The sequence below is a fragment of the Rhinoraja longicauda genome, unplaced genomic scaffold, assembly GCF_053455715.1.
Source record: "Rhinoraja longicauda isolate Sanriku21f unplaced genomic scaffold, sRhiLon1.1 Scf001717, whole genome shotgun sequence".
Taxonomy (NCBI): Eukaryota; Metazoa; Chordata; class Chondrichthyes; order Rajiformes; family Arhynchobatidae; genus Rhinoraja; species Rhinoraja longicauda.
Window position 1 is genome coordinate 1,579 of NW_027602932.1, and position 23,294 is coordinate 24,872.

The 23,294-nt window shown below is 47.3% G+C and overlaps 3 protein-coding genes across 3 annotated transcripts; all 3 read left to right on the forward strand.

The window, feature by feature from the left end:
• Nucleotides 1-2,655: 2,655 nt before the first annotated feature.
• On the forward strand, nt 2,656-13,652 carry LOC144591750 (zinc-binding protein A33-like). Its single transcript, XM_078395778.1, has 6 exons — nt 2,656-3,066; nt 3,158-3,253; nt 6,974-7,207; nt 8,416-8,438; nt 9,449-9,567; nt 12,940-13,652. Exons 1-6 carry the CDS (start codon nt 2,656-2,658, stop codon nt 13,470-13,472), a joined length of 1,416 nt encoding a protein of 471 aa, XP_078251904.1. The 3' UTR covers nt 13,473-13,652.
• A 3,007-nt stretch (nt 13,653-16,659) lies between these two features.
• Nucleotides 16,660-21,177, forward strand: LOC144591748 (nuclear factor 7, ovary-like). Its single transcript, XM_078395776.1, has 5 exons — nt 16,660-16,696; nt 18,162-18,559; nt 18,650-18,745; nt 20,566-20,799; nt 21,151-21,177. The coding sequence occupies exons 1-5, from the start codon at nt 16,660-16,662 to the stop codon at nt 21,175-21,177; spliced, it is 792 nt and encodes a 263-aa protein (XP_078251902.1).
• On the forward strand, nt 21,176-23,154 carry LOC144591749 (E3 ubiquitin-protein ligase TRIM39-like). Its single transcript, XM_078395777.1, has 2 exons — nt 21,176-21,379; nt 22,445-23,154. The coding sequence occupies exons 1-2, from the start codon at nt 21,181-21,183 to the stop codon at nt 22,975-22,977; spliced, it is 732 nt and encodes a 243-aa protein (XP_078251903.1). The 5' UTR covers nt 21,176-21,180; the 3' UTR covers nt 22,978-23,154.
• Nucleotides 23,155-23,294: the final 140 nt, after the last annotated feature.

A 23,294-nucleotide genomic window follows, 5' to 3' on the forward strand; every position in this document is an offset into this window, starting at 1 on the left:
ATCCTGACCTCAGCTGCTGACTGTTCTAAGTTTGCACGTTCTCCTTGTGGCCTCGTGGATTTCCTCCGGGTGTTCTGGTTTCCTCCCACAATTAAAGGACATGCCGGTTTGTACGTTTATTGGCCTTCTGTAAAAGCCCCAAGTGTGTGGGGAGTAGATGGGGAAATGGGACAACAGAGAATAAGTGTGAATTGATGACAGACACAAAAAGCTGCAGGAATTCAACGGGTCTGACAGCATCTCTCTAGAAAAGGAGTGAATTGGTGATCGATGGGCCTGTTTCCATGCTGTGTGTCTAAAGTAAAGTAAGGTCCACTGTAAACTTCTCTCTCGTCAGAAAAATAACCTTCAACTACCACGCAACAGAGAAAACAAGGCACAGATCAGTGCAGCACAAGAACAGACCCTTCAACACCTAATGACCAGCTGATGGAAAGACCGTTCAGAAGCCCGATAACAGAGGGGAGGAAGCTGCTCCTGAGACTGGCAGTGCGCCTTTCCAAGGTTCTGTAACTTCTGCGCAACAAGAGCAGGGAGAAAAGGGAATGGCCGGGGTGGGACGTATTTGATTATGTTGTCTGCTTCTCCGAGACAGAAATAAGTGCAGATGGAGTCTGGTCAGGGCCTCATCCACAATTCTCTGAAATTTCTCGCGCTCTTTTCCCAAACCAAGCTGTGACGCAAACAGACAGTGCGCATTTTATGGTGAATCTTGGAGGTTTGCCAGAGTAATAGAATGAAAGAGTGAGACAGCAGCCAACACGTTCCATCTACACTAGTCCCAGCTTTTGGTCCATATCCCTCCAAACCTGGCACATCCATGTACCTGTCTAACTGCTCCTTAAATGATGGGATAGTCCCTGCCTCAACCACATCCTCTGGCAGTTTGTTCCACAAATCCACCACTCATTGTGCCAAAAAGTTACCGCTCAGGTTCTTATTAAATCTTTTCCCCTTCACCTTAAACCTAAGTCGTCTGGTCCTCGAATCGCCTACTCTGGGCAAGAGACCCTGTTCACCCAATCTATTCCTCTCATGGCCTTATACAGCTCTATAAGGTTACCCTTCATCCTCCTGCACTCGAAGGAATAGAGTCCCAACCTACTCAATCTCTGTCTATAGCTCAGACTGTCTTGTCCTGACCACATGTTTGGCGACATGCCGAATTGCCTCAGTCCACTGATGAAGTACAGGTGTCGGTGTGGCGTCTTGGCTGTGTCTGCAGTGTGGTTGGTCCGCCACAGATCGTTGATGATATTTACGCCAAGGAGCCTGATGCCCTTCGCCATTTCCACTTCAGCGTGTTTGATGCTGACATGGGCTTGTCCTCCACTGCGCGTGTTGGTGGAGTGCCTGCCCCAATCAGGCTTCCATTGCTTCAGACGCTGATGGGAAGTCAACAAACCTGAGCGTTGTGCAATTCTAAACATCCCCATCTGTGATGAACGGCGGTTTATCGACAATGCAACGTCCTGTTATTGCAATAATGAGTGCGCATAATCAGAGGGAAAGAGGTTTTACGAGGATGTTGCCAGGACTCAAGGGCCCGAGCTATCAGGAGAGGTTGAGCAGGTTGGAACTCTCTACCTTGGTGCGCAGGAGGATGAGGGATGACCTTAGAGAGGACTAAAAAACCACCAGAGGAACAGATCGGGAAGATGTACAGTCTCTTGCCAAGAGTAGAGGAATCGAGAACCAGAGGACATAAGTTGAAGGTGAGGGTGGAAAGATTTAATAGGAACCTGAGGGGTAACACAATATGGGTGGTGGGTATATGGAACGAGCTGCTGCAGGAGGTAGTTGGGCAGAGACTATCACAACGTTTACGAAGTAGTTGTACAGATACATGGATAGGGCAGGTTTGGAGGGATATGGGCCAAACGCGGGCACTGCAGGTCGGTCCAAGAACCTAATGGTTGTGGGGGAGGAGCTGGGAATGGTAGCTGTAATGAACCTGTCGGTTTAGTTGATGGCCACAAAGAACTAGATCAGTCCCTTCAGCCCAGATCAGACTATGCAATGCCACCACTCCAGCAGCACGTTCCAGGCACCCACCACCCTGTGTGATAAAACATGACCTTTGAAATTTGCCCCCACTGTGCAAAAATCTATGTGGTCTCGTCAGAGCCGAGAGGGAAGGGGGGGCGGCGCGGGGGCGCCTGGTGCCTCGTCCGGCGGGACCTGGTTCGCCGTTGCGGGGAAATATAGACAGTTCCATAAACATCCCGCAACTTTGTCGGCCCCAGAAACGTGGCGACTCTCTCTGCACTGCCTGGGGGAGGTCTGTATTTTACCGGATTGCAAGCAAAAGCAAAGCATTTCACTGTCCCTTGGTTCATGTGACAATAGAGTATAATTGGCTCATTGAGTTGAATTCAAGTTTGCACATGAGACTGTTAAATGAAATAACAGTGTTTGCCGTGGATATAATATCATTGTGCAGCCTAATATAATGAACAATTCACGATGGGAAACACTGATGTATTTAGTTTAAGGGAATGAAATTTACAGGCAGCTTGTATCAAATAGCATCCACTTACTGGTCAGGGCTGTGATTGACGGGGCTGAGCTCCGCCTCCCCTCAGCCGTACCCCGATACTGCAAGGGTTCAGCAGCTGCGCCAAAGAATTTGAACCAGGAAGTGGCGGAGTAAAAATGGCTTCGAAAGACCTGGTCGAGAGTTTAACGGAGGAGGTAGTTTGTCCCATCTGCCTGGATTTCTTCACCGATCCGGTTACACTGGACTGTGGGCACAACTTCTGCCGCTCCTGTATCACACAGAGTTGGGACAGGGAGGAGAGAAACTCCTGCCCGGAATGTAGAGAGGAGTTTACAGACCGCACCCTCAGGGTGAATCGGGCCTTGGCGAGACTGACTGAGAAAACTCGAACACTGAGCCTGAATCAGACAGAGGAGGAAAGTAAACCTCACTGCGAGGAACATCAGGAAGAACTGAAGCTGTTTTGTGAAACTGATAAGAAGCTGATCTGTGTGATTTGTGCAGCTGGGCGGGAACACAAGTCTCACAGCTTCATGCCGGTTAAAGAAGCTGTTGAAAACCACAAGGTAAAAGCAAACCGATTTTAAACCCATCATTGTTTAATTCCATTTTTACTGTTCAACCATTTAATTTTCTGATTCCCAAACACATTTGCAGGATCAGGTGAAATCTTCCATCCAGTCTCTCACAAAATATAGATCAGAGATCCAGCAAATGGAGCAGCAACAGAAAGAGAAGATTTCTGGAGTTCTGGTGAGGCTTTTAAGTTTCGATTTCCTGATCTTGTGCAGGTTTGATCCCTGTGACGCGTATAATAACAGGGCAGCGCAGTGACACAAGTCGTGCTGCTGTCTCCTAGTTCTGGTGAGCGGGTTCGATCCTGACCTCGGGGGCTGACCGTGTGGTTCACGCCTTCTCCCTGTGACCGCGGCGGATTTCTTCCACGTCCCCAACAAAGATACTAGAGGAGCAAAATGAACCTCTCCGTCGAAATTGCGTCCACTGAAGTTTAGTACGTAACATCATTTTAGTAAGGAAAACCCACCTCTCGCTGTGTAATCAGTGTTGTGGGGGAACAGTATGTGTGATGATCCCATCAAAGTGCAGAAAATATCTCATCTATCAACCCACATTTTATTGTTATTTTTATTTTAAAATGTTTTCCCCCTGCTAAATTTCTCTGGTTTTATTTTCTTACTGTTTCTGCCCATGTCCCTCCCATCCTTCCTCCCCAGTCCCCTCTTTTGTGCAGTTTCCCCTGTATTGCTCAAACACACACTCAGCACAAATTTAACATACATTTCATTAGGGCCTTCCCGTACACATTCGCAATCAGTGACATCAAACTTATTTCCAGAAATCCTAATATTATGAATAAAATAATTATGAACACATATTAAGATATTTATAATAATAATAATAAACATTTATTTTTTATCGCGCTTTTCCAAATGCTCAAAGACGCTTTACAAAAACAGTCAAGACATAAAAACAAACAAACGAATTGTCCTGACGGAGAAGCGGCGAACAAATAGCGCCAGCGTCCTCTCACGTCAGGGTCCGGCAGTAGACAATAAAGAACACAAGACACACAATTACAATTTTAACACAAACAGCCATCACAGTGATTGCTCCAGGCACACCCTCGCTGTGATGGAAGGCAAAGAAAAGTCTTATCTCCATTTTTCCATTATTTTCATTCTACATGAGTGTAATAAAATGTAATGCATACATACCTACACTTATACAGAAGTGCTAGCTTTAGACATGAATAATGTACATTACCACCATAGTTTAGTTTTGAATTTAACATATAATTGAGGGGGTCGGTGCAATATAGTGCTAACCCTCAGTTTTGTGAAAAATGAGTTACAGGCATTGACACGATACTTACCCACAATCCTACAACCTGTAAAAAAATCATATTTAAATTTAACCGATAAGTTGGTCAAATAACATAGGCACCTTCTAGGTTTTGTTGTGATTAATGGATTTTTTAAATGTGAGTATCTCATAACGATACATTTGTGGGTTAGCAGTATATTGCACCCCCTTCAATTTTACATCATTCAAAAATGAATTTCATAAAACAAGGATAACACCTTTTATTTCTGTCATTCATGGTAAGTTTTACATCATTTTATGTGCAAGATATACAGGGTTGCACTGTTTTGCATATCAGCTAACCAATGAAATGATCATGTCCTGATTTATACCAGCACTTCACCTTCCCTCCTTTGTCTGAAGAAGGGTCCCAACATGAAACATCACCCATCCTTTTTCTCCAGAGATGCTGCCTGACCCGGTGATTTACTCCACCACTGTGTCTATTTGAATTGGATTCGTGCTCTGTACCACATCAGGCAGCATTGGTCATTTTAGTGGCTGTCAAGGATTTTTAACTAATCAATTCACCAATTCAAATTTTCTTGGCTCTAATTATAAAGTTAAATGTCTTTTCGATTATATTGTGGATACAGTCGAGTTCTATTGTTGGCAAATGCCAAATCTCTGCTTCCATGACTTTCTAAAATAAAGCAAAAAGAGATACGGCTCGTGGAGGTGAAAATAAAATTAACAGAGAAAGCAAATATGATCAATTGGCCTGATACAGATAGAGTGGATCTCTAGTGCAGATATTCAATCAGTAACATCCAAATTTTAAAGATCATGAAGCAGCAACTCGTCAAGAAATAGTCATAGGGGTCAACCAACAACTTATCCAAGAAGAAGAACAAAAATAATTGTTAGCAAACATTTTATATACGAACAAATCGCAGAGAGTTGTGAACACAGCCCAGTCTGGCACACAGAATCTGTTTACTAAAATGGCGCTGAAATTTACCCATGACCAATTACGGTTTTACGTGTCGGGTGGTCTATCTTGCTCCTCTAGTATCTTTGGTGCCCAATACATGCTGGTTCAAAGGTCAATCGGTGACTGTAAATTATTCCTGCGGAGGTGGGTGGTGGGCGGATGAATGAGAATTAATGGGTACGTGAAAAGGAATAGGCAGCAGGGAATTAAAGTCATAAGGAATAGGAGTAGAATGAGGCCATTTCGCCCATCGCATCTACGCCGCCATTCAATAATGGCTGACCTATCTCTCCCTCCTTACCCCATTCTCCTGCCTTCTCACCATAATCTCTGAAACCTGTACTAATCAAGAATCTATCTTTGCCATAAAAAATATCCATAGCCTTCTGTGGCAAAAAAAATCCACAGATTCACCACCCTCTGACCAAAGAAATTTCTCTTCAACTTCCTAAATTAGCGTCCTTTAATTCTGAGGCTATGACTTTGAGTCCTGGATTCTCCCACTAGTGGAAACATCCTCTCCACAACCCCTCTATCCAAGCCTTTCACTATTCTGTATGTTTTAATTAGACAATAGACAATAGACAATAGGTGCAGGAGTAGGCCATTCAGCCTTTCGAGCCAGCACCGCCATTCAATGCGATCATGGCTGATCACTCTCAATCAGTACCCCGTTCCTGCCTTCTCCCCATACCCCCTCACTCCGCTATCCTTAAGAGCTCTATCCAGCTCTCTCTTGAAAGCATCCAACGAACTGGCCTCCACTGCCTTCTGAGGCAGAGAATTCCACACCTTCACCACTCTCTGACTGAAAAGGTTCTTCCTCATCTCCGTTCTAAATGGCCTACCCCTTATTCTTAAACTGTGGCCCCTTGTTCTGGACTCCCCCAACATTGGGAACATGTTTCCTGCCTCTAATGTGTCCAATCCCCTAATTATCTTATATGTTTCAATAAGATCCCCCCTCATCCTTCTAAATTCCAGTGTATACAAGCCCAATCGCTCCAGCCTTTCAAAATACGACAGTCCCGCCATTCCGGGAGTTAACCTAGTGAACCTACGCTGCACGCCCTCCATAGCAAGAATATCCTTCCTCAAATTTGGAGACCAAAACTGCACACAGTACACCAGGGCCCGGTACAACTGTAGAAGGACCTCTTTGCTCCTAAACTCAACTCCTCTTGTTACGAAGGCCAACATTCCATTGGCTTTCTTCACTGCCTGCTGTACCTGCATGCTTCCTTTCATTGACTGATGCACCAGGACACCCAGATCTCGTTGAATTAGGTCCCCCTCATTCTCTGAAACCCCAGCGAGTACTGGCCCAGTGCTAACAAACGCTCCTCATAGGTTAACCCACTCATTCCTGGGATCATTCTTGTAAACCTCCTCTGGACCCTCTCCAGAGCCAGCACATCTTTCCACAGATATGGTGCCTAAAATTGCTCACAATATTACCTATGCGGCCTTACCAGCGCCTTATGGAGCCTCAACATCACATCCCTGCTTTTGTACACAAGGCCTCTTGAAATAAATGCTGGCACAGAGTTTGCTTTCCTTACTATTGATCTATGCCTTTATTCCTACCACCAAAATGCATGACTTCACACTTTGTGATCTTGATGAAATATTGATCTTCACCTTTCATTTCACAGGAACAGTCACACAACCTTCAGTCTAAGATCAAATCCCAGTTTGCTGAACTGCACCAGATTCTCACTGAGAAAGAGCAGCGAGGACTGGCAGATATCCGGGAGGAAGAGAAGAAGATTCTAAATGCAATGGAGAAAAATCATCGAGAAATTGAAGAGAATTTAAAATTCATTCAGGAGGAACTCTTTAAGTTGCAGCAGCAGATGGATCAAAAGGACAATGTGGTGTTTCTGAAGGTGAGGGGTGACACTACAGTCTGGCGAAGTGAAAGTGCACAGTCACAAAATGGTGGGGGATGTTTCTGAAATAAATGCTGCCTTTACCAGTAATTCAGAACTGGGTTAATGTTTCATCTGTTCCAGTTGTAGTTGTTCCCAAACTAATTGGCCTCCCGCATAATCTATGGGATCTCAGGACTGCCTGGCCGGAATGTAGAGAGGTGTTTGTATTCTGTGGAGTTCAGAACAACCCGGGTGATCCTATATCTGATCTCAAGGACCACGAATGGACAGAGGGCAGTAAATCTCTGGGACTCTCCAACCAGGAGACTCTGAGAGGTTTAACCTGTTGGACGTATTTATACCAGAGAAAGATACATTTTTGAAAATATGTGGAATTGAAATCAAAGGGGATGGGACAAAGCGGAGGAGTTCAGCCCTGGGCTAGATCAGCCATGACCACATGGTGGGGATTAGCATTGAAATCTAGAACGTGGCGCACACAGCAGATTGATCATCTACATCCGGTTCCCATCAGCAGTGGGCGGTCACCTTGGGGGAATTTGCTCGGTTTGTTTTACCCACCTTTGTTCACCATAGAATGACTTCCCATTCTACATCATAGACAGGCCATTCGGCCCATCCTATCCAGTCAAGATTTCAGCTCCATTCAACATCCTTCCCATCTACTCACCACACCCGGTAACAATACCCCGAATTCCAGGAGTGCTCAAGTGTTTATCCCACTTGCCCTTAAATTATCTCTGCTGTTGGCTTCAGTCCCTCCAATGCAAGTGAGGTCCATGTTCTCATGACTGCATTCCTTTCAGTATTTATTGAAGACCACGTTACATTTCAGCTTTGATTTTTGCTCTCCCATCGATTAGAGATATTATTTCATCCTCACCCATTTAAATCCACCGATAAACTTAAATCTTATCTCATCATTCCTGACATCTTCCCCAGATAAACTCCAACAACCTGCCCAGTCTTTGCATTGAGTTCCATCCTCTCAGTTATGGCGTCATTCTCATGAACATTCCTTATGCTTTCCCCCTTCGTTCTACGTCTCGACTGTAATGTCCGCTTTCTTTCTGCATGACAGCGGTGATAAGAGTTGGGAAATGGGAATTATCAGAGGGCTGTGGAAATGTGGACAAATTCCCGCTGTCGGGAATAGGACGGTCCATCTCAGTCAATTGAGATTTGTGTTTTATTTCTTTCAGGAGGAAGCTGGTCGCAAGCGAAGGTAGGACATGCTCTTGACGGAAACATTGTAAGGTTTTGTAACATTGCACCTTATTGTAACATTGCACCTTATTGTAACATTGCACCTCATTGTAACATTGTAACATTGCACCTCATTGTAACATTGTAACATTGCACCTCATTGTAACATTGTAACATTGCACCTCATTGTAACATTGTAACATTGCACCTTAACAGCAGGGGGACCAACATTCTGGCAGGCAGGTTTGCTAGTGCTGCATGTGTGGCTTTAAACTGAGTAGTGAGGGGCAGCGGTTGACAAATTGGGAATATGAAGATGGAGTTAAAGGGGAAGCGAATACATGAGAAATTGCAAAGGACTCTTGAATAAATGGGAAGGGAAGTTCTAGATGGGATAAGAGAGTAAGGTCAGGGCAAATTGTAACAGGTGTGAGTGGGGAGGTGAATACCGAAGGTAAAGTGCTGTATTTAAATGCGCGAAGTATAAAAAATAAAGTGGATGAGCTTGAGGCTGTCATATGTTGAAAGACGAGAGCGACTAGGCTTTTATACACTGTAATTTAGAAGGATGAGAGGGGATCTTATTGAAACATATAAGATTATTAAGGGGTTGGACACGTTAGAGGCAGGAAACATGTTCCCAATGTTGGGGGAGTCCAGAACTAGGGGCCACAGTTTAAGAATAAGGGTAGGCCATTTAGAACGGAGGTGAGGGAAAACTTTTTCAGTCAGAGAGTTGTAAATCTGTGGAATTCTCTGCCTCAGAAGGCAGTGGAGGCCAGTTCTCTGGATGCATTCAAGTGAGAGCTAGATAGAGCTCTTAAGGATAGTGGAGTCAGGGGGTATGGGGAGAAGGCAGGAAAGGGGTACTGATTGAGAATGATCAGCCATGATCACATTGAATGGAGGTTCTGGCTCGAAGGGCCGAATGGCCTCCTGCTGCACATATTGTATAATGTCTATTGCTTTGTTCAACAGCCCAATATATTTCTAACGCTCAGTTTATAACCAGCTGTTAAATATTTGCAGAGTTGGTGTTGAAGCCAACCCACAGTCGGTGGTAGATGGTCACTTGCTGCTTGAAAAGTTTGAAACTCCTTTTTTGTACAACACGGTATTGGCAGAAGCATCTGGTGCCATCAAGCAAGGTAAAGCTTATACCTTTTCCATTGTTCTTGTTTCTGACATCTTTAAGTAATGTGTAGATGCAAGCATTAATGGTATTTTGGATTGAAGGGAAATTGAAGATTTGATCTACCACCAAACATAGCTGCAGAAAAGCATCACAAAGTCAGAGAGTTGTCTCACACAGAAACAGGCCCTTTGACTCGACACGACCATGCCAACCAAGTTGCCCAACCGAGCTTGTCCCACTTGCCTGAGTCTGACACATATTCTTCCAAGTCTTTCTGATCCACGTATCCACCAAACTGTCTGTAAATGGTCGTCATTGTAGCTCCCTCCACCATTTCCTCTGTCAGTTCGTTCCATACTTACACAACGCATTGACTGTAAAAGCTGCTCCTTTTTACTGTTTCCACTCTCACCTTGAACTGATGCATTCGAGGTTTAGACTCTCCTACCTTGGGTAAAATACTGTGGCTATTCACCTCATCTGTGCACCTTATATAGATCTTATACACAACTGTTAAAGCACCCTGATGGGCTCCAAAGACAAATGTCCCTGCCTGTCCAACGTCTCCCTTCAGACCTGATGAAATTGGCGTAAACCCTTTTGCACCCACTCCAATTTACAAACAACCTCATTGTGTCAAACGCTGTATTTAATATCCTGACCTATGAAAGCATGAGCGACAAACACATTCTTCACCTCCCTGCCCGTCTCCGTTGCATCTTCCATGGCACTGTGTACCTGCACCCCGACATCTCTCCGTTCTATAAAGCTCCCCGTTTACTGTGTATGTCCTGCCCTGGTTTGTCTCAGCAAAGTGCATCGCCTCACCTTCACATGAATAAATCCCACCTGCCGTTCCTGAGCCCATTGGCCCAGTTCACAGGGATCCCATTTACTCTCAGGTAACATTCTTCACTCTCCACAATGTCACCAATTTTACTTCCATCTGCAAACTGACTAACCTTGCAACCTACATACACACACAATCGTGTATATAAATAAGGAACAACAGTGGGCTCTGTTTCCAGTCTGAAAAACAACCCTCTACCAACATCCTCTGTCTGCGGCCTTCAGGTAATGTTGTGTTCCATCCGCTAGTTCACCCCGGATTCCATGAGATCCAACCTTCCAGAGCGGCCTCCCATGTGGTGTGTAGAAGTTGCATCTCTCGGAGGGCAGTGAATATCTGGCATGTTGTGCCCAGGGTGGTGGTATAAAGCTGAGTTGTTGGATATGTGCAAATTGGCTACAAATAAATATTTGATAGATTGAAAATATAAGATGATGGGGAACTGACACAGAAGAGGAATTGGTGCCAGCTTAGATCAGCCATGATCACATTGAATGGAGGGGCAAGCCTGAGGAGTCGATCCTAATCCTGCTCCTGTTTTCTTTTGTTCCTTTCCTCCTGTGTACCGATATATTGACAGACTTGACACAGGGGGAATGCAGCAAAGATTAACAATACGTGCCTGGGACAATGTGTTTGCTGTGTGGGGTGAGATTGAGTAGACTAGGCCTATGTACTCGTGTGTTTGGGTGTATTAGAGGGGATCTCAGTGAAACACAGAGTTCTTACAGGGCTCAGTGGGCTGGATGCAGGGAGGATGGTTCCCCTGTCAGAGGGGTCTGGAGAGCGGGCACTCTCTCAGAATGTGGGCTGCACCATGTAGCACAGAGATAAGGAGACATTACTGCACGCAGAGGCTGGGGAACGACCCTGCACCGGTGGCTGTGGAGACTCAGTCATTCAGTGCTCTTGTAGCTGAGAGCCGTGGTTGTACATTACAGAGTCTGGCCCTTCGGCCCATCGTGTCCATGACCGTCTTTTCCCCAGCTATACGAATCGATTTGCCCACATTCCATCGGCATTCTTCTGCACCTCACCTATTTAAGTACCTCCAATATATTGATGATATCTCACTCCACCACCTCCTCTGTAGCATGTTCCAGATATCACCCACTCTCAGTGTAAATCTATGTACTATACCTCTTGTTTGTTTGTTTGTTTGTTCATGAACTACAGCCAAAACGGTCCACGATAGCGATTTTAAGCCCACCTTGCTCACCGTCATCCCTTTGGTGCTAATGGAAGAAGTTTCAATCAAATCGGTGTTATATTTTTTAAGTTATTCACATTTTAAAGTATAAATCTATCTCCTAGGGAGGGATGGGGGAGGGAGTGAGGTAGGGGGAGGGAGGGAGAAGTGGGGGGAGTGAGGGAGGGAGGGGAGGAGACGGAGATTGGGGGAGGAGAGGGTGCTGTACCAATGCAGGAGAGGTTTGGCCCAGCGGGTCCACTTGGTCTAGTAAAACCTAAATCTCAGATATACTTTAAAATTCTTTGCTCTCAATATAAACCTGCACTCTCGTGATTTGATATCCCTGCATGCGAATAAGGTTTAGATAATTACCCTGCATCCTGCTGCAGACTTTGACAACCTTCCCCACGATCCACAATTTTTGCTTCCTCCACAAACTTACTAATCACACCTCCCACATTCACATCCAAGCTATGATCATATAACATAAACAGCAAAGGTTGCAGCGCCGATCTCTGCTGCACACCACAAGCCACAGACCTCCAAGGAGAAAAATTATCCTTCTAACGCTACCTTCTACCTCCAACCACCAAGCCACTTGTGGATCCATTTCACCAGCTCGCCTTCGATCCCACCTGCCTTCGCTTTCTGGACCAGCCCTTACACGCGGAACATTGTCAAGTCCCTCAGTGAAGTTCATATATTGGTTCACAATGAGATCAGTGTGTTAGTTGTACACACCCATCAAATCCACCCGTGAATCCGCTCTCTTTCAACGACCCCACAACCACAAGTCTCCACCCATTCTGTCCAACACCCGATCATTCAACCTCTGCTTCCTTCCATGGTCCAAGCCACCCCTCCCTCTCCCTCACCCTCCACTCATAGAAACAGGGGCAGGTCATCTGGCCCCTCGTGTCTGCCCCCTTTCACTGTGATCATGACGACCCCACCACGCACCTCTACCTCCTCTTTAACAACCTCAAATTACCGCTAACCTCAATATCCTCTTGCTCCGATCTGCCTCCATATGTGTGTACCCCCCCCTCCGTTTCTCCTTCACCACCGCAATCTCCCAATCCTCCTCACTCTCCGCACCCGTCCTCCCCGTCCACCCTCCCCCACCTCACGAAATTCCCCTCTCCGTCCCTGGATTAAAAACTCCGGGGGGGAGATGTCTGTTGTCCCACCGATGTGGTCGTGGGTGAAACCCCGGGCAGGGTTTCAGTTGTCCGCCCGCCTGTGCCTGAGGCCGAGCGGCCTCTCCCCCGGTCCCGGGGCCGCGCTGCCCGAGTCTCCCCCCGACCCCCGGGGACTCTCTGATTCTCTGCTTCTCCCCCCAGTCTCCGTCACCCTGGATGTGGAAACAGCGCATGCGCAGCTCGAGGTGTCTGGGGATCGGAAGAGGGTGAGACGGACCCGGACCCGGAGGAGTCTCCCTGACACCGGGAAGAGGTTTACAGACAATGCGTGTGTGCTGGGATCGGAGGGGTTCACATCGGGGAGACATTACTGGGAGGTGAAGGTGGCGGGGAGTGAGGACTGGAGTCTGGGAGTCGCCGCAGAGTCTGTGGAGAGGAAGGGATGGGTCCCACTGACCCCGGAGACTGGAGTCTGGAACATCTGGCGGTGGTGGGGTGACAAGTTTGATGCATTCACCTCCCCTCCATCCCCTCTCCCCGCCCGTCCCGTCCCCGGGAGGGTGGGAGTTTATCTCAGTTACGAGTCCGGGACGGTTTCATTTTACGACGCGGCCACCAAGTCCCATCTCCACACCTTCACTGGGAATAAATTCACGGGGAAACTTTATCCTTTCTTCTGGCCTTGGGATGTAAACTGGCTGAGAATCTGCTCCGGTTCCGCTCCGGGTGTGTAAAAGTGTCGGGTCCCGGGACCGGCGTCAGGAGCGGGGCTCAGGGGCTGTGGGGCAGAAACCCGGTGGACAACAGGTCGGCGCTGAACGGCTCCCATTTAATACCCATATTCCGCGTTGTAAAAAACCCCAGTGAGCGCGGAAATAAAACCAGGGGGAATGTAAATGTGGGAAGAGAGAAATAAAGAGCAAGTGAAATCAGAGCTGTCGATCCGTTCATTTCAACGCGTTAACCGCGTCCGTCATCGGAACAGAAACACTTTTGTGAAAATATAAAGATTGAAACAATCTCCCTTCCCGCGGGCTCCGCGGGTTCAGCAGCAGCCGCGGGCGGCGGGTCCTAAACTCGCCCTGAGTCACAACGCGGCACCAGCGGGGTTGGTGTGGACTTCAACAGCAGCGTAAAGGCGAGTATGGGGGGGTGGGGGGCAAGTGGAGACAGGAGGGGGGAATGACATCGGAAATTCCCTCCAGTGAGAGAAGGCAAAGTGAATATTGGAAATGGTAGATACAAGAAATCTGTTGAAATATAACGGGGGTGCGGGGAAAAAATCAACAAAGCGCTGGAGGAACTCAGCGGGCCAGGCAGCATCTGTGGATGGAAATGGACAGACCACGCTTCAGGGTCGGGACCCTTGTTTGGTATGAAGGAGGATTTCCAAGAGCTACAGTCTGTTATATCAGAGTGAATGAATTGGTGTTGATGTCGTTCGGAAGAGGGCGGGAAAGGTCTGACTCGGGAGGTGTAAATAGGAGAGAGGAATGAAATCGGAAATTACTGGAAGGGAGAAGAATAAAGCTGAATGTTGGGAGTGGGAGATACAATGGGTCTCTCGGTGTTGATGGCCATGTAGAACTAGAACAGTCTCTTCGGCCCACATAGAACGTGGAACAGTACAATGCCAAGCTAATCTCTGTTTCCTCTAGTTGCTCCGCTTTTCTCCCACATCCCAAAGACGTGCGGATTTGTAGGTTAGTTGTCCCCTGTGAAGTAGCCCCTGGTGTATAGAGAGTGGATGAGAAAGTGGGATAACATAGAACTGGTGTGAACGGGTGATCGATGGTGATCGTGGATTCAGTCCCTCCCCCACCCTGGTCGTTGTACTAGTTTCACTGTCGTCCTGGTGAGTTTCATTGCCTGTAACTCGTTTTCACCGAGCTCACAGCCAACAATGGCCTGCTTCTTTTATCATCATTATTTGTTCACGTATCTTTCATTTGTTGACAATCTTTGTACCACTGTCGATATATCTCGTTTCACTTTCCCAATCGGAAGAAGGGTCTCGACCTGAAACGTCTCCGAATCCTGTTCACCAGAGATGCTGCCTGACCCGCTGACCTACTTCAGCTTTTTGTGTCTATCTTCGGGGGGCCGAAAGGCCTGTTTCCGTGCTGTATCTCTGCACCAAACCGTGTTCTGTTAATCGGGAACAGGACTGTTTGCACATCTTGGTTCTGCCACTAGATGGCAGCAACGCCACGCGGTGCGACCACAGACCAGCTGTAACTTTGAGAATTCACTTTGACAATTGCAGAAACAGCGGGAATCTGGTTTAATAAGTGACTTTTGTCACCTGTTACCCCACCCGAAGCCCAAACCAAATGCATGGCTTAAAACGTTGAGGCTTTAAAATGAGCAATAGAAGCAAAAAGTGCCCCAAATACTCAGCAGGTCAGGCAGCAACAGCAAGGTGAAACAGACCTTACATTCCAAATCAAATACTGATGACCAATGGTGTTCAACCTGAGTCATTAATTCCGTTTCTTTCTCTACAAACGCTAACCAACCTTCTGAGTATTTCTTGCATCTTACTGTACATCTTCATTTTGGATTTTCAGCATCTGGGTTTTTATTTTAGTTTTTCCAGTTCAATGGGCGATTGGAATGTGAATCTGCCCATAAACTGCCAAGAGAAAAAACAGAAAGCCTTGGCGGCAGTATGGGGTATTTGGAAAGAGAAGGCTTAATATTTCTGAGGTACTGTGGAGCAGCGGGAAGAGCCGCTGCCTCAAGGCCAGGGACCCGGGTTCGATCCTGACCTCAGCTGCTGACTGTTCTAAGTTTGCACGTTCTCCTTGTGGCCTCGTGGATTTCCTCCGGGTGTTCTGGTTTCCTCCCACAATCAAAGGACATGCCGGTTTGTATGTTTATTGGCCTTCTGTAAAAGCCCCAAGTGTGTGGGGAGTAGATGGGAAAATGGGACAACAGAGAATAAGTGTGAATTGATGACAGACACAAAAAGCTGCAGGAATTCAACGGGTCTGACAGCATCTCTCTAGAAAAGGAGTGAATTGGTGATCGATGGGCTTGTTTCCATGCTGTGTGTCTAATGTAAAGTAAGGTCCACTGTAAACTTCTCTCTCGTCAGAAAAATAACCTCCAACTACCACGCAACAGAGAAAACAAGATACAGATCAGTGCAGCACAAGAACAGACCCTTCAACACCTAATGACCAGCTGATGGAAAGACCGTTCAGAAGCCCGATAACAGAGGGGAGGAGGCTGCCCCTGAGACTGGCAGTGCGCCCTCCCAAGGTTCTGTACCTTCTGCCCAACAAGAGCAGGGAGAAAAGGGAATGGCCGGGGTGGGACGTATTTGATTATGTTGTCTGCTTCTCCGAGACAGAAATAAGTGCAGATGGAGTCTGGTCAGGGCCTCATCCACAATTCTCTGAAATTTCTCGCGCTCTTTTCCCAAACCAAGCTGTGACGCAAACAGGCAGTGCGCATTTTATGGTGAATCTTGGAGGTTTGTCAGAGTAATAGAATGAAAGAGTGAGACAGCAGCCAACACGTTCCATCTACACTAGTCCCAGCTTTTGGTCCATATCCCTCCAAACCTGGCACATCCATGTACCTGTCTAACTGCTCCTTAAATGATGGGATAGTCCCTGCCTCAACCACATCCTCTGGCAGTTTGTTCCACAAATCCACCACTCATTGTGCCAAAAAGTTACCGCTCAGGTTCTTATTAAATCTTTTCCCCTTCACCTTAAACCTAAGTCGTCTGGTCCTCGAATCGCCTACTCTGGGCAAGAGACCCTGTTCACCCAATCTATTCCTCTCATGGCCTTATACAGCTCTATAAGGTTACCCTTCATCCTCCTGCACTCGAAGGAATAGAGTCCCAACCTACTCAATCTCTGTCTATAGCTCAGACTGTCTTGTCCTGACCACATGTTTGGCGACATGCCGAATTGCCTCAGTCCACTGATGAAGTACAGGTGTCGGTGTGGCGTCTTGGCTGTGTCTGCAGTGTGGTTGGTCCGCCATAGATCGTTGATGATATTTACGCCAAGGAGCCTGATGCCCTTCGCCATTTCCACTTCAGCGTGTTTGATGCTGACATGGGCTTGTCCTCCACTGCGCGTGTTGGTAGAGTGCCTGCCCCATTCAGGTTTCAATTGCTTCAGACGCTGATGGGAAGTCAATAAACCTGAGCGTTGTGCAATTCTAAACATCCCCATCTGTGATGAACGGCCGTTTATCGACAATGCAACGTCCTGTTATTGCAATAATGAGTGCGCATAATCAGAGGGAAAGAGGTTTTACGAGGATGTTGCCAGGACTCAAGGGCCCGAGCTATCAGGAGAGGTTGAGCAGGCTGGAACTCTCTACCTTGGTGCGCAGGAGGATGAGGGATGACCTTAGAGAGGACTAAAAAACCACGAGAGGAACAGATCGGGAAGATGTACAGTCTCTTGCCAAGAGTAGAGGAATCGAGAACCAGAGGACACAAGTTGAAGGTGAGAGTGGAAAGATTTATTAGGAACCTGAGGGGTAACACAATATGGGTGGTGGGTATATGGAACGAGCTGCTGCAGGAGGTAGTTGGGCAGAGATTATCACAACGTTTACGAAGTAGTTGTACAGATACATGGATAGGGCAGGTTTGGAGGGATATGGGCCAAACGCGGGCACTGCAGGTCGGTCCAAGAACCTAATGGTTGTGGGGGAGGAGCTGGGAATGGGAGCTATAATGAACCTGTCGGTTTAGTTGATGGCCACAAAGAACTAGATCAGTCCCTTCAGCCCAGATCAGACTATGCAATGCCACCACTCCAGCAGCACGTTCCAGGCACCCACCACCCTGTGTGATAAAACATGACCCTTGAAATTTACCCCCACTGTGCAAAAATCAGAGCCGAGAGGGAAGGGGGGCGGCGCGGGGGCGCCTGGTGCCTCGTCCGGCGGGACCTGGTTCGCCGTTGCGGGGAAATATAGACAGTTCCATAAACATCCCGCAACTTTGTCGGCCCCAGAAACGTGACGACTCTCTCTGTACTGCCTGGGGGAGGTCTGTATTTTACCGGATTGCAAGCAAAAGCAAAGCATTTCACTGTCCCTTGGTTCATGTGACAATAGAGTATAATTGGCTCATTGAGTTGAATTCAAGTTTGCACATGAGACTGTTAAATGAAATAACAGTGTTTGTTGTAGATATAATATCATTGTGCAGCCTAATATAATGAACAATTCACGATGGGAAACACTGATGTATTTAGTTTAAGGGGATGAAATTTACAGGCAGCTTGTATCAAATAGCATCCACTTACTGGTCAGGGCTGTGATTGACGAGGCTGAGCTCCGCCTCCCCTCAGCCGTGCCCCGATGCTGCAAGGGTTCAGCAGCTGCGCCAAAGGGAACGCGTTTTGAACCAGGAAGTGGCGGAGTTACAATGGCTGCGAAAGACCAGGTCGAGAGTTTAGCGGAGGAGTTAGTTTGTCCCATCTGCCTGGAATTCTTCACCGATCCGGTTACACTGGAGTGCGGGCACAACTTCTGCCGCTCCTGTATCACACAGAGTTGGGACAGGGAGGGGAGAAACTCCTGCCCGGAATGTAGAGAGGAGTTTACAGACCGCGCCCTCAGGGTGAATCGGGCCTTAGTTAGACTGGCTGAGAAAGCTCGAACACTGAGCCTGAATCGGACAGAGAAGGAAAGTAAACTTCACTGCGAGGAACATCAGGAAGAACTGAAGCTGTTTTGTGAAACAGACAAGAAGCTGATCTGTGTGGTTTGTGCAGCTGGGCGGGAACACAAGTCTCACAGCTTCATGCCGGTAGATGAAGCTGTTGAAATCTACAAGGTAAAAGCAAATCGTTTTTGATGACATCATTGTGTAATCTATTCTTTATTGTCTGACATGTTTATTCTCTGATCTGAAACCCAACCCCAGGATCAGGTGGAATCATCTTTCGAATCTCTCACAGAAAAGAAATCAGACATCGAGGACATGGAGCAGCGACAGGAAGAGAACATTTCTGGAGTTCAGGTGAGGCTTTGTCTTATTGATTTAAGGTTTTTGTGTAGATTTAATCCCTCTGTTGTGTGTAATAAGTGGGCACCTGTGTAGAGCTCAGTAGTCGAGGGCCCGAGCTATTGGGAGAGGTTGGACAGGCAAGGACTTTACCAAATGGAGCGCAGGAGTCTGAATAATGATCTATTGCACGTGTATAATATCATGAAACGAAATGTTCGGGTGAATACTCAGTCCGTTACCCTGAGTAGGGCGTCGAGAGTGCGAGGGCATGGGTTTAAGGTGAGAGGGAACAGATTTAATACGAACATTAAGGGCAACTTTGGTAGTGGGTATACGGAATGAGCTGCCAGAGGAGGTAGTTGAGTCAGGTACCATAACAACAGTTTAAACGTCTTTGAACAAATTCCTGGAGAAAAAAGTTTTAGAACTATCTGGGGCAAAGACTGGTGGAAATCGAGCAGATAGGACATCTTGGTCGGTATCTAACACCCCTTGCTGTATGAATCTGTGAAGTCTGTCATTAAAAGTGGTGCTGCTGTCTGCTAGTCCTGGTGACGTGGATCTGTCCAATGAGGGTTAATGGACACATGAAATGGAACAGGTTGCAGGGAATTGTACTGGGGAAATGGGAATGATGTGCTTGTACATTACTTTCACCAGCTATTTCAGTCATATTAAGCCGAACTCTTGAATTGCCAAGGTAATGAAAGCAATGGATTAAATAGATGTAAAAAGGGATTAAAAGTACCATTAGCAAATTTGCAGATGATACTAAGCTGGGGGATAGTGTGAATTGTGAGGAAGATGCAATAAGGCTGCAGTGTGACTTGGACAGGTTGTGTGAGTGGGCGGATACATGGCAGATGCAGTTTAATGTAGATAAGTGTGAGGTTATTCGCTTTGGAAGTAAGAATAGAAAGGCAGATTATTATCTGAATGGTGTCAAGTTAGGAAGAGGGGATGTTCAACGAGATCTGGGTGTCCTAGTGCATCAGTCACTGAAAGGAAGCATGCAGGTACAGCAGGCAGTGAAGAAAACCAATGCAATGTTGGCCTTCATAACAAGAGGAGTTGAGTATAGGAGCAAAGAGGTCCTTCTACAGTTGTACCGGGCCCTGGTGAGACCGCACCTGGAGTACTGTGTGCAGTTTTGGTCTCCAAATTTGAGGAAGGATAATCTTGCTATTGAGGGCGTGCAGCGTAGGTTCACTAGGTTAATTCTCGGAATGGCGGGACTGTCGTATGTTGAAAGGCTGGAGCAATTAGGCTTGTATACACTGGAATTTAGAAGGTTGAGGGGGGATCTTATTGAAACATATAAGATAATTAGGGGATTGGACACATTAGAGGCAGGAAACATGTTCCCAATGTTGGGGGAGTCCAGAACAAGGGGCCACAGTTTAATAATAAGGGGTAGGCCATTTAGAACGGAGATGAGGAAGAACTTTTTCAGTCAGAGAGTGGTGAAGGTGTGGAATTCTCTGCCTCAGAAGGCAGTGGAGGCCAGTTCGTTGGATGCTTTCAAGAGAGAGCTGGATGGAGCTCTTAAGGATAGCGGAGTGAGGGGGTATGGGGAGAAGGCAGGAACGGGGTACTGATTGAGAGTGATCAGCCATGATCGCATTGAATGGCGGTGCTGGCTCGAAGGGCTGAATGGCCTACTCATGCACCTATTGTCTATTGTCTATTGTAAATAGAATTAGTGTAGATACGTACAGAGCCCAGCATGGACATGTTGGTCTGCACTGCAGGACTCGACACTGACTAGCCAAATGTCACGTTCCATGTCATGAGGGAACACAATATATTGATTTTGAACTTTCATCTGACAGGAAGAGTCACACAACCTTCAGTCACAGATCACATCCCAGTTTGCTGAACTGCACCAGATTCTCACTGAGAAAGAGCAGTGCTTACTGGGAGAGATTCAGGAGGAAGAGAAGAAGATTGTAAAAACAATGGAGAAAAATCTTCAAGAGATTCAAGAGAATTTAAAGTCCATTCAGGAGGAGCTCTCAAAGTTACAGGAACAGATAGATCACAAGGACAGCGTGATATTTCTGAAGGTGAGGGGGTTACACTACAGTTTGGCGAAGTGAAAGTGTACATTCCGAAAAATGGTGGGTTAAACTTCTGAAATAAACGCCGCATTTACCAGTAGTTCAGAACTGGGTCAATGTTCCGTCTGTTCCAACTACTCACCACATCCGACAACAATGCCCCAAATTCCAGGAATCCTCATGTATTCATCCCACTTCAACTTAAATTTATCTGCAATATTGTCTTCAGGCCATCCTGTGAATTCCACGTTCTCTTTACTGCATTTGGGATTTTTGTAGCAATTCGGCCACATACCCGCTGTCGGGATCATAACGATCCATCTCAGTTTATTGACATTTGTCTTTTATTTATTTCAGGAGGTAGCTGGTCGCAAGACGAGGTAGGACATGCTTTTGACTGAAACAATGTACGTTTTAAAAAAACAGCTCAAATGCTCAGTTTATAACCAGCTATTAAATATTTGCAGGTTTAGTGATGAAGCCAAACCAATGTTGGTGGTAGATGACGCGTTGCCGATTGAAACGTTTGATCGCACCTTTTTCTACAACATGGCATTGAGAGAAACATCTGATATCATCAAGCGAGGTAAAACTGATACCTCTTAACACCTCTTTGTCTGAAGAAAACTGCGTTCTCCAGAATTGATATCCACGCATGAAAATGTTTTGATGATCCAGCCGAGATCATGTTGCAAACTTTGACAGACTTCCTCGCAACCCATAACATTTCCCAGTCTCCACAAACGTACTATACACACCTCCTACATTCACATCCAAGCCACGAAAATATGAAATAAACAGCAAAGGTTGCAGCATCGATCTGTGATACACACCACCAGTAACAGACCTCCAGGCAGAAGAATCATCCTTCTACCGCTACCTTCCACCTCCAACCACCAAGCCAATTATGGGTCCATTTTACCAATTCGTCTTGGGTCCCACCTGCCTTCGCTTTCTGGACCAGCCTTACATGCGGAACATTGTCAAGTCCCTCAGTGAAGTTCATATATTGGTTCACAATGAGATCAGTGTGTTAGTTGTACACACCCATCAAATCCACCCGTGAATCCGCTCTCTTTCAACGACCCCACAACCACAAGTCTCCACCCATTCTGTCCAACACCCGATCATTCAACCTCTGCTTCCTTCCATGGTCCAAGCCACCCCTCCCTCTCCCTCACCCTCCACTCATAGAAACAGGGGCAGGTCATCTGGCCCCTCGTGTCTGCCCCCTTTCACTGTGATCATGACGACCCCACCACGCACCTCTACCTCCTCTTTAACAACCTCAAATTACCGCTAACCTCAATATCCTCTTGCTCCGATCTGCCTCCATATGTGTGTACCCCCCCCCTCCGTTTCTCCTTCACCACCGCAATCTCCCAATCCTCCTCACTCTCCGCACCCGTCCTCCCCGTCCACCCTCCCCCACCTCACGAAATTCCCCTCTCCGTCCCTGGATTAAAAACTCCGGGGGGGGAGATGTCTGTTGTCCCCCCGATGTGGTCGTGGGTGAAACCCCGGGCAGGGTTTCAGTTGTCCGCCCGCCTGTGCCTGAGGCCGAGCGGCCTCTCCCCCGGTCCCGGGGCCGCGCTGCCCGAGTCTCCCCCCCCCCCCCGGGGACTCTCTGATTCTCTGCTTCTCCCCCCAGTCTCCGTCACCCTGGATGTGGAAACAGCGCATGCGCAGCTCGAGGTGTCTGGGGATCGGAAGAGGGTGAGACGGACCCGGACCCGGAGGAGTCTCCCTGACACCGGGAAGAGGTTTACAGACAATGCGTGTGTGCTGGGATCGGAGGGGTTCACATCGGGGAGACATTACTGGGAGGTGAAGGTGGCGGGGAGTGAGGACTGGAGTCTGGGAGTCGCCGCAGAGTCTGTGGAGAGGAAGGGATGGGTCCCACTGACCCCGGAGACTGGAGTCTGGATCATCTGGCGGGGGCGGGGTGACAAGTTTGTTGCATTCACCTCCCCTCCATCCCCTCTCCCCGCCCGTCCCGTCCCCGGGAGGGTGGGAGTTTATCTCAGTTACGAGTCCGGGACGGTTTCATTTTACGACGCGGCCACCAAGTCCCATCTCCACACCTTCACTGGGAATAAATTCACGGGGAAACTTTATCCTTTCTTCTGGCCTTGGGCTGTAAACTGGCTGAGAATCTGCTCCGGTTCCGCTCCGGGTGTGTAAAAGTGTCGGGTCCCGGGACCGGCGTCAGGAGCGGGGCTCAGGGGCTGTGGGGCAGAAACCCGGTGGACAACAGGTCGGCGCTGAACGGCTCCCATTTAATACCCATATTCCGCGTTGTAAAAAACCCCAGTGAGCGCGGAAATGAAACCAGGGGGGATGTAAATGTGGGAAGAGAGAAATAAAGAGCAAGTGGAATCAGATCTGTCGATCCGTTCATTTCAACGCGTTAACCGCGTCCGTCATCGGAACAGAAACACTTTTGTGAAAATATAAAGATTGAAACAATTTCCCTTCCCGCGGGCTCCGCGGGTTCAGCA